General features: G+C 34.9%; 1 protein-coding gene across 1 annotated transcript; it reads right to left on the reverse strand.

Moving 5' to 3' along the window:
- Positions 1-1,021: 1,021 nt before the first annotated feature.
- LOC137653698 (actin, alpha cardiac muscle 2-like) lies at positions 1,022-2,240 on the reverse strand. Its single transcript, XM_068387276.1, has one exon. It carries the CDS (start codon positions 2,211-2,213, stop codon positions 1,080-1,082), a length of 1,134 nt encoding a protein of 377 aa, XP_068243377.1. The 5' UTR covers positions 2,214-2,240; the 3' UTR covers positions 1,022-1,079.
- Positions 2,241-11,091: the final 8,851 nt, after the last annotated feature.

Here is an 11,091-nt window from a genome sequence, read left to right on the forward strand (position 1 = left end):
ATGATTATGTAGAATACTCCACCTATAACATGTACAGTATTGTACCAACCGTGTGTCACACGATCGTACATAAATTATTTTGTATATATTATGCTTGTATCTGCGCTCTTCCCTCGCACTAAAAAGAACCAGAATAAACATGGCTGCGTGTTTCCTCTCTAACATTGTCTGTTTCTCGAACATGAAAATTCCCGTTGCCTTGAGGTTTTGTATATAAAGGAGAGTGTTTTTTAATAAAGTTACTCAGTTGATTGCATCCTGCCTTTGAGTCATAACCTTGCTCTATATTTAGATGGATATTAAAATCATGATGTGAAGGCTCTACAAGACTAATTATCTCCCAAAACAGTGTTCTTATTGTTTGAATGAGAATTCTCATAACTAATGGGTGTAATGAAGTTTTCAGAATATTTCCTTTAGATGGGCTATAATTACATGAATGTTCAAAACCTAAGGATCTGATTGATATATACAACTTGATGAAAAGTTTTTATTTTCTTCTTAGTTATCAACGTCATAACGTTTCCGTAATTTTATTTTGTGTTTATCTCTCATCTTTATTCTCCCAGAAGGATTTGTTGCCACTGAGGATTTAATAATACCTTTGTAAAAAGAAAAAAATAATCCTATATTCATCTGGATGAAACTTATGATGTAATGTTAGTAACCAGTGACGGTTCTCTTATATTATTATAAACTTGGAGAAATGCTTCATAAAGACTATTGATTTGATTGGTCGCTAATAAAAAAAAGTTATTTTCCTTCAGCGTAATTGATATTGGAATATCCCAGTCATCAACTAGGGAACAGTATTCTGTAGTATAAAAAAAAAATAGTCTTATAACCTTTGCTATTTCATTATGATCTACTTTTACAATTCGGTAGGTAATATAAAGACAGTCTACTTGAAAAGGTAAGAATATGTAGTCTGTGGGATGAAGGCCATTTTGTTATATGTACTTGCAAAATTATTTTTTGTCAACTTTGATTTTCATGTACAGGACAGGAATACTCAGTAGAATACCTTTTAGGTATAATTTTATTAATTTTTAAAATATATTAGTCGTAATATCATATTTTTAGAAGCACTTGCGGTGAACAATTCCTGGGCCAGATTCGTCGTACTCTTCCTTGGTGATCCACAAGGCCTGGAAGGTGGACAGAGAACCAAGGATAGAACCACCGATCCAGACAGAGTACTTCCTCTCAGGGGGAGCAATGATCTTGATTTTGATGGTAGCTGGGGAGAGAGCAGTGATTTCCTTCTGCATCCTGTCAGCAATACCAGCATACATGGTGGTACCACCAGACATGACAATGTTGGCCAACAGATCCTTCCTGATGTCAATGTCGCACCTCATGACAGAGTTGTGGACGACCTCATGAACACCAGCAGATTCCATACCAAGGAAGGAAGGCTGGAACAGGGACTCAGGAGCACGGAAACGCTCGTTGCCAATGGTGATGACCTGACCATCAGGAAGTTCATAGGACTTGTCAATGGAAGAGGAAGCAGCAGCAGTATTCATCTCGTTCTCAAAGTCCAGGGCAATGTAGCAAAGCTTCTCCTTGATGTCACGGACGATTTCACGTTCAGCGGTGGTGGTGAAGGAGTAGCCACGCTCAGTCATGATCTTCATCAAGTAGTTGGTGATGTCACGACCAGCCAAGTCCAGACGGAGGATGGCGTGGGGAAGAGCGAAACCTTCATAGACGGGCACCATGTGGGAGACACCATCACCAGAGTCGCAAACCTCACCAGTGGTACGACCAGAGGCGTAGAGGGAGAGGACAGCCTGGATACAAATGTAAGTGGCGGGCATGTTGAAGGCCTCAAACATGATCTGTGTCATCTTCTCGCGGTTGGCCTTTGGGTTGAGGGGAGCCTCAGTAAGCATGGTGGGACACTCCTCAGGGGCAACACGGAGCTCATTGTAGAAGGTGTGGTACCAGACCTTCTCCATGTCATCCCAGTTGGTGATGATACCATGTTCGATGGGGTACTTGAGGGTAAGGATACCTCTCTTGCTCTGGGCCTCATCACCGACGTAGGCGTCCTTCTGGCCCATACCGACCATCACACCCTGGTGACGGGCACGGCCAACGATGGAGGGGAAGACAGCGCGGGGAGCGTCATCACCTGCGAAGCCAGCCTTGACAAGACCGGAGCCATTGTCGCAGATGAGTACTGACGCTTCTTCGTCGTCACACATGGTGGATAGTTTGATGGGATATCAGATCTGAAAAGTTAAAGAACTCTGCCTTATTACAGGATTCACCTTCTGTAGTTAGAGAGTCCGATAATTAATAAGTATCCATGCATTCCTGCTTTATCTTATAAAGAAATAACTAACGACCTAAAATGGTGAAAACCCTGCTTTCATCCCCAAATGAAGTTCCATAAATATATATCTTTGTTCGTGAGAGTCTCATAAGGAGTAAACGTCTATTTTAGCAAATTGCTGAAAAGTTTTTAATAGTTTAGAAAATATTGATGGCAACTTTGTTAGATACTTTCAGAAACGGAACCCTAGTCGAATAATTGATGAATGTAAACAATCTCCTGTACTTTGTTTATTGCTGTCCATGGGAAACTTTTTGCTGTGAAAATCGCAAATACATATATATTTTTATTGGTGGTAAATTGATTCATAGGATGTAATTTGTTTTTTAGTGAAATTCATACACAGCTAGTTTATATTATTTTGTATTAATATTAACGTAATGTCACGAACCAAAGTGTCTTTCCCCCTCTTGTTGAAAGATAATCGAAGCCAACACTGAAGAACTGACCACCACTAGTTATTTCTCTCTCTCTCTCTCTCTCTCTCTCTCTCTCTCTCTCTCTCTCTCTCTCTCTCTCTCTCTCTCTCTCTCTCATATCATATATTTTAAGCATATATTTTACTAATACTCCTATATTCTGTTATTCTTGTTTCATTGTTATACTTTTGCGATTTTTTATAATTTATATTATCATCCTTATTTTTATTATTAGCATTATTATTATTATTATTATTATTATTATTATTATTATTAATATTATTATTATTTTCTTCATTCCTTTTCCGAACTATATTAGCCTTCATTTCTTTATTTTTCTTCCCTGTCACTTGTCTTCTCCGGATTTTCTTTCCCTTTTTCACCTCCAATCTCACAATTCCGACCAATTCATTTCTACCCAATAACACACCCACTTGTCATAACTCTATCGCTGCCCGCTATAAATAACAATTACTAACACAAGAACAAAAACTACATATTATATGGGTAGGCAAGAAGTTTTGCGAGGCTGATGAAATAGTTAACCACGAATTGGAGTGAAAATGAAGAGGATGAAAATGAAAGAATGTGTGTGGAAACAATATCAGATAGAGGGAAGGAAAATTAGAATTAATAATAGTAGTAGTAGTAGTAGTAGTAGTAGTAGTAGTAGTAGTAGTAGTAGTAGTAGTTAGAGAGAAATAAAAACAAGTATACGATCGGTCGCCACTTCTTCCTTCGTTGCTCTCTTCTACTTCCTTACAACTAGTGCTGGGTAAAGAAACTGGATCGTGATAGTACGTGTGTATATTTATGTCCATTTTTAAATCGATGATGTTACAAAGCAGGTAGAGTGAGTGAGACACTATTTCAACCATGCGACGTATATTGATGATTGCAAAGTTTTTAGAAGACAAAGATATTTGTGTTTTGGTCAGAAAAGTTTGACTGACATTTTATCGGATTTTGAGAATTTCTCTGTTTAAGATTTTAACGTTTTTGAAAAGCATAGATAGGTTTTATAGAAAACATTTAAATTTCTGCTTATCACAGATTGTCATTTCCTAATTTATTTTTCATCTCTAATATTTATTATATAATTTTTGGGGGTTGATTAGATTTAACCTATATAATTTTTCCCTCCCAAATAATCTACTCGTGCGGGCTCTATTAGAGTCGAGCGTTACACAGTATTTTAATTTTTCAATCGGTAAAGACGAGATTTTGGAATAGAATATTTATTATGACAATAGGTGTATTGTTATTTAAACCGGATTTTATAAAAAAAAAAAAATATACATTTCTATTTATCACAGATTGTTATCTCTTAACTCATTTTTTTATCTCTGATATTTACTATATGATTATTTTTTGTTCATTAGATTTAATATATATCATATTTCCCCTTTCCTGGGATGCCAGTTTTTCTAAATGAGATAAGGCCAACTTGTAATCAAATGTAGCTATAAAAGACCAACCCATTAGTAGAAAAAGGCCAAAAATATAGCATTTGTTTATCTTTTTTTGCATGATTTTGCTAAAAGCCAACCGATTTAAAAAAGGCCAAATTTTAGCTTTTTTTCGGTCTGAAAGGGGCCAACTTGGCAACGCTGCCCCTTCCGACTATACTAGTGCCAGGTCTGTTACAGACGAGCTTGACTCTTTGGGCTGATAAATCTCCTCCATATAATAATTCAAATCTGTCAGGATAGTAGTTACAGTAGTGGAATCTTTTAATAGCTAAAGCTAAGAATTTAGAATCAAATATTTACAATTGCAATGGGTGTATTGTTATTTAAACTTGTTTTATTTGTATTATGTCAACGAATAATCTGAGGGAACTTTTTCAAATAGGTGTAATAGTGGTGGTTCTTATTTCTCCAGCTCTGTGCTGTACTTTGAATCATTGATTATATACTTTTTCCATACAACTCTAAGGTTCAAGCCACTTTAAAGTAAGTTTATCAAAGAATTTTGTTATTTTTTATTACATTAAGCAGTGCTGTAAATATTTTAACTTATGTGAGCTATGTGTTACTGATATGACAGTTACTATGAAATTGTAGCTCACGTATAACAAGCCGTAAGTATTTGTCCATCCATGTTACATGTTACAAATTATATAGAGAACGTTACAAAATTTATTTTACTAGTGACTTTTGGAAATGTAAAATCTTCATCTCAGGTCAGATGTGATATTGACAAAATTAGTTCACAACCATCATTGTGATATGATCGGGCTGTCTCATTGCTATTGATTATCGGCACTCTTGCTTGTTATCATATTTTGTAAACCAAGAATGAATGTCAGGGGCCGTTTCATTACAGTTTTATAATCGGGATTTTAACACTTCTCATTTGTCAACGTTTTTCAATAAATTCCTACGGTGTGTCACAACTTGTTATGTAACTATTTGTAGGTAAAGTACATCCACCAATGCTTAACTAGAAGAACGAGCAATCCAACAAACACTTTCTTAAACACTATTGCACTGATGTAAGACTCGGTGAAAGTAATAATGTTAACCTACCCTCGATGAGTCTAGAATGTGACTGGCTTGTCTCTTAGGTTTGGGCTCCTTAAATACGTGATTAGAGATCTGTTCCACCCACCACCAAATGGAATGTGTGAAATCGAGCCAAGCAATATCAAATGAACCACCCCCAGAGTTTTACAACGAGTGATCCCACCTTATTTTTTTCTTCCTCCGCGTCGCATTTTGCCAAGGTAGTTTGATCTTTAATTTCCAATGCTACAAAGTGGGTTGGTTATTTTTGGGGTGGGGGTCACTCAAAGAAAACACAGGCGTCTTGACTTGATGACCGGGGAAATTGGCACGATTTTGGCGAGGAAGTAAAAAAAAATGACAATAAAAACGCTTTTTACGCAAACGATTGTTTAAAAATTCGCCGGGTCATCCAGTGACACAATCTTCTTAGATAATTCACTTTTCAGGTGTGTGTTTCTTGGCCGGACAACTGATGGTGGAAAATTTTTGTAATAGTCATCCCTCATGTGGTTGTCGTTTTAATTTAATTTGTTTTTCTTCAGGATTCAAGTAACTATGAAAATTTATATTTTTCGGTATTGTAAATAATTTAGATTTCATTCTTCACGTATGATTAATCTACCAATTATTTACGATTCCTCTTTGTATAATACTAGTTATTTACACACACACACACACACACACACACACACACACACACACACACACACACTCCTCACTCTCTCTCTCTCTCTCTCTCTCTCTCTCTCTCTCTCTCTCTCTCTCTCTCTCTCTCTCTCTCTGGGCTAACGTTACAAATTCACTTCCCCCTGTTCTTGGATGTCACCGAAATCTGATACATCTGAGAAGATCCAAAATAACTTCCTTTTCATATCCATTTAAATGAACATGTAAAGTTAACGTTTCGAAAGTGCTATTAGAAATGACCTTAACGATTTTATTGTACTAATAAATGTCCCTAGGGTTTTATTGGTATCATTATATTAGCAAGAAAAAACGTGATATTCATCTGAGCTGAGATTAGTTTTATCTTTCAAGTTTTCAAGTCGAAAGTCAAGTAACCGCGAGAGAGAACTGGGTTTGTTTACATAAGCCAAATGTTTCACGTTTCAGTGCACTAAAAATTGGGTAATCAGGAGAAAGATTTTTTCGTGTGATTGTCTTGAATGTTTGATGCTATTTCATTGGTTTCTTTTTCATTTAACAGTTAACTTTGCCAATATTTTCATTATTGTTTACTTTTTTGTTGGATTTATATTACTTTAGCCAACGAAGTAGGAAGGAGGTTATGTTTTACCACCTGTTTGTGTGTTTGTTTGTGAACAACTTCCTGGCCGCAATTTTAATCGTAGAGTAATGAAACTTGCAGTAATTAACTGTTATGTAAAAAGCTGGAAATTATTAAAGTTTGGAAAGTCAAGGTCAAAGGTCAAGGTCACGGTCAAGCAAAATGTCCAATTCACGTAATCAGCCATAAGTTTGGGCATTGTTGTCATAGAGACTTCAAACTTGGTTCATATTCGAGCGTATGAAAATTCACGCCCATTAATACATGGTAAGGTCAAAGGTCAAGGCTAAGCAAAAGGTCGAGAAATAAGCTTCCGCGGTAGAGGTCTGCGCTCAACTGAGTGCCCCTCTAGTTTAATGATGTTTCCTCTTAGATTTGTATGAAGTCGGCTTTGTTTACTTTAATGTATTTCGTTATAGTCGCTTTTCTCATAATCTAAGAGGTCATTGTTTTTATTCTATTAAAACATAAGATAACTAAAAATAACAATTCTTTAATACAATATGTTAAACGCTGTGTGGTCATTCATTTCCTTGTGTATATTTGTTCAAACTTTCGTGTGTCACCATGCCTTAATTCATTCAAATAATCTGCTATCGAGAGACTTTTGGAATAGATTTCATATTTTTTCATTAAGAATTTCGTGTTCGACTTTTTATATTGTACTTTATTTACATTTGCCTTCATTGACCCAACCCTCAAGGAAATAAGTTAGTTATGGAACATCCACTTGAAGTGTGTATGGCTATAAGAGTCAAGTTAACGTACTAATGATCCCAAAGTTTGTAATGGGAGGAATAGAAATATTCGCCAAGCCATGTGAAGTTTATTTTTCGCTACTTTTCTTCGACTCCTAAAAATTTTGAGAGATGGTAAGATTATTTAAATTCATGTACCACTCATAACATTTGTTTCCGAAATAATTCACTATTTAACTACATGGAAAAAGATGACCAGACTCCTTCATCCTATAGTCAATTCTTTTTAATGAGGTAGATTTGCACCGCCTCGCAGGGGTGCCCTTTTAGCTCGGAAAAGTTTCCTGATCGCTGATTGGTTGGACAAGATGACTCTAACCAATCAGCAATCAGGAAACTTTTCCGAGCTAAAATAGCACCGCTGCGAGTCAGTGCAAATGCGCCTCATTGAAAATTTTTTTAGTATAGTTGATATCAAGACAAATTCAAGGTTAATAGTTTCTTGAAACTTTAATCCTGTATTGACTAGCCTCCAAACTACTTGTTGAAACAACGTTTGCATGCTTGCATTTACCCTATGATGAAGCCTGAATTTGTATTCATAAAGAAATCTGGTAACTTAATTTTCTTATTTTTCCTTACCTTTCGCTTCAATCATTAATTTATAACTTGATATTTAGTGGGCTTTATTGCCTTATCTACTTATTAAAACGGGTTTGCGTAAGAAGTTATTGTGTTAATGGAATGTGTGTCCAGCCTTGAAACATACCAGACAAAAAAATCCGTCATCACATTAGTTACAAAATTTAAGTTTCTCAAATGTCATTGATGTCTATATTTCCTTAGTTATGTACCGACCTTTTTAAACCGTTATTCAAGATGAAAAATTCCCACGATTTATTTGGCATATCCTTTCGTATCCTTTACTATAAAGATAACAAACATCTCTCTCTCTCTCTCTCTCTCTCTCTCTCTCTCTCTCTCTCTCTCTCTCTCTCTCTCTTTCCGAATTCAGTGCATCATCTAGCTTCCCGTTTTTGTAATGGATAACAAATATTTGATGAAAAAATGTAAAAATTAATGATTATTTAAAAGCAATACATTTCTGTCAATCTTGAAACCACCTAATTCATATATCGTTGAACGCTTTTTATTTGTCACTTATTTATAACTTGTTAATGGCTCTATTTTTCAATGATAGAAAAATAAGAACAAATTCAAATAAGCATATTGTTTGTTTATGTGTATTTAGTGACAGAGAGTACAAAAAGTAGCCTAGTGATAGACAAACAAATATTTTTTTCAGCATCCCAATTCACTATGAAATCTCCATTATTTCCAGAATATAATTTGTTGTTACAGAATAAAAGAAAAGGATATTAATGAATAAAGAGAATTCTGGTAGGATTTGAAAGTTTAGTCAATGGTCAGAAGAATTATGTAGTTATGAGATTTTAATGCAACTAAGCTTTCTCTTAATTAGCCTATTCCGACTTATTTCTCAAATGATATTTGTGTATTTTTTTTTTTTTGTCTCTGTTTATTTATGAAACTATGTTTCCCTTTTATTCCTTTTGGTTTGTCTTTTTAGATCGAAAAATTCCATTATATAATGATGATAAATAGATTATGATGATAATGATAATACCGACGATTAAACTATTGTTAGGTCTTTTTCAAAGATATCTATAAATACATAGTAACTCGAATACTAGATATTTCTAGATTTTATTATTTCTGAACATGTTGCGGACCCGCAGACAACACAATAATCTCCTAATAAATGTGACTGGCCTTGATCCCTGGGATCTCCTGAGGCATTGGAGCTAAGTCAAAGAGTAAAAATGATTGTGCTCTCATTCCACTTCTATGTTTGTTGTTCTTTCAGCAAGATCTCGCGGGTAATCTTCAATTAATTTCAGGAATCCTTAATGTAACGTAACTCAATTAAGATCATAAATCTTTAATTGAGAAGTTTATTGTTTTGTCTGAAATTTCTTGGGGTTCAGGGCTTGTTTGTTTCAATGTTTAGTGTATAGCTAGTTAATTTACTGTAAGAATAAATTAAGTGAGTGATCTACTCAACCAAGTAACCTTCATCCGCGGAAACTGGTTTATCAAAATAAAATCATAGTATGTTCGATATGTGCTGTTTAATATCTCCCCTTACAACTCGCTCTTTCGTGAGATATTCTTATGAATAAAAAAAAAAAACACGAAGTTATTCAGTTAATCATCGGGAAACATTGTCAATTATTGGTTGTAAGCAATTCTTTATTTTGAAGGTAAGAGGCACTTTCAATGGGCAATACCAAAGCCAAACTCGCCGTATTCCTCCTTTGTAATCTAAATAGACTGGAAAGCAGATAAGGAACTGAACCGCCAATCCAGACTAAGTACTTCCTCTGAGAAGGAATTAGGATTTTGACCTTGATTGTAGGTGAAGCCAAATTAGTGATTTCCTTCTGCATCCTGTCAGCAATACCAGCATACATGGTGGAACCACCAGACATGATAATGTTGAACAATAGATCCTTCTTGGTGTCAGTGTCGCACCTCATTACAGAAATGGGGACGGTATCATGAACACTCAAGATTTTATATCAAGGAAGGAAGGCTGGAACACCGACTAAAGAGTATGGAAACGCGTTGCCAATGGAGATGACCTGACCGTTGGAAAGATCATTGGATTTGTAAATGGATGATGAAGCAGCAGCAGTGATCATCTCACTCTCGTAGGCTGGGGCGAAGTAGCAAAGCTCAGTATTGGAAAGTTATGATTTTCATTACGTTGTTAGGCTGGAATATGTCACGACCAGCAAAATCCAGACACAAGACTGTATGGGGAAGAGCAATACCTTCATAGACGGGACCATCACTAGTGTCACAATCCTCACAAGATGCACGACCAAGAGAGAGAGAGAGAGAGAGAGAGAGAGAGAGAGAGAGAGAGAGAGAGAGAGAGAGAGAGAGAGAGAGTGTGCACACCGCCTGGATACAGACTTACACAGTGGTTTGCTGAAGGACTAAAACATAATCATGATCCGAGTAATCTTTTTACGATTGGTCTTGGGATTGAGTGGAGCCTCAGTGAGCATGGTTGAGCCGGAGCTCATTTTTAAAGGCTTGGTACAAGAGTAACAAGACCTTTTCCATATCATCTCAATAAGGGATAATATTATGCTCAATCAGGTGCATTATTGAAAATTGATCTTTGCTTATATATATATATATATATATATATATATATATATATATATATATATATATATATATATATATGTGTGTGTGTGTGTGTGTGTATATATATATATATATATATATATATATATATATATATATATATATATATATATATATATATGTATATATATTTGATGTCAGGAGAGAATTTCACATTGAATACGTTAATATGTGTATGTCATTAGCTATTTTATAAGTTTTGTTCGGTAATCAAACGATAGACAAATAAAATTAGTTGATTTTGTAGAGAGTTATCAAATTTCAACCCGATTTTTCAAATATATCCTTGAAATATATATATATATATATATATATATATATATATATATATATATATACATAAATATATATATATATACATAAATATATATATATATATATATATATATATATATATATATATATGTGTGTGTGTGTGTGTGTATGTGTGTGTAATGCTTTTGTAAATCCTGGTGTACCTGTTATCGCCAGTATAAAGTCAAATTTCATCCGATATTGCTTTGAGAATTTGATCGCCAATATAACTCGTTTCAAAAACATATATCTTTGTTCAGTAAAAGCAGTAAATATACTTATCACTATCATCACT

Source organism: Palaemon carinicauda, chromosome 14 (genome assembly GCF_036898095.1).
Source record: "Palaemon carinicauda isolate YSFRI2023 chromosome 14, ASM3689809v2, whole genome shotgun sequence".
NCBI classification, from domain to species: domain Eukaryota; kingdom Metazoa; phylum Arthropoda; class Malacostraca; order Decapoda; family Palaemonidae; genus Palaemon; species Palaemon carinicauda.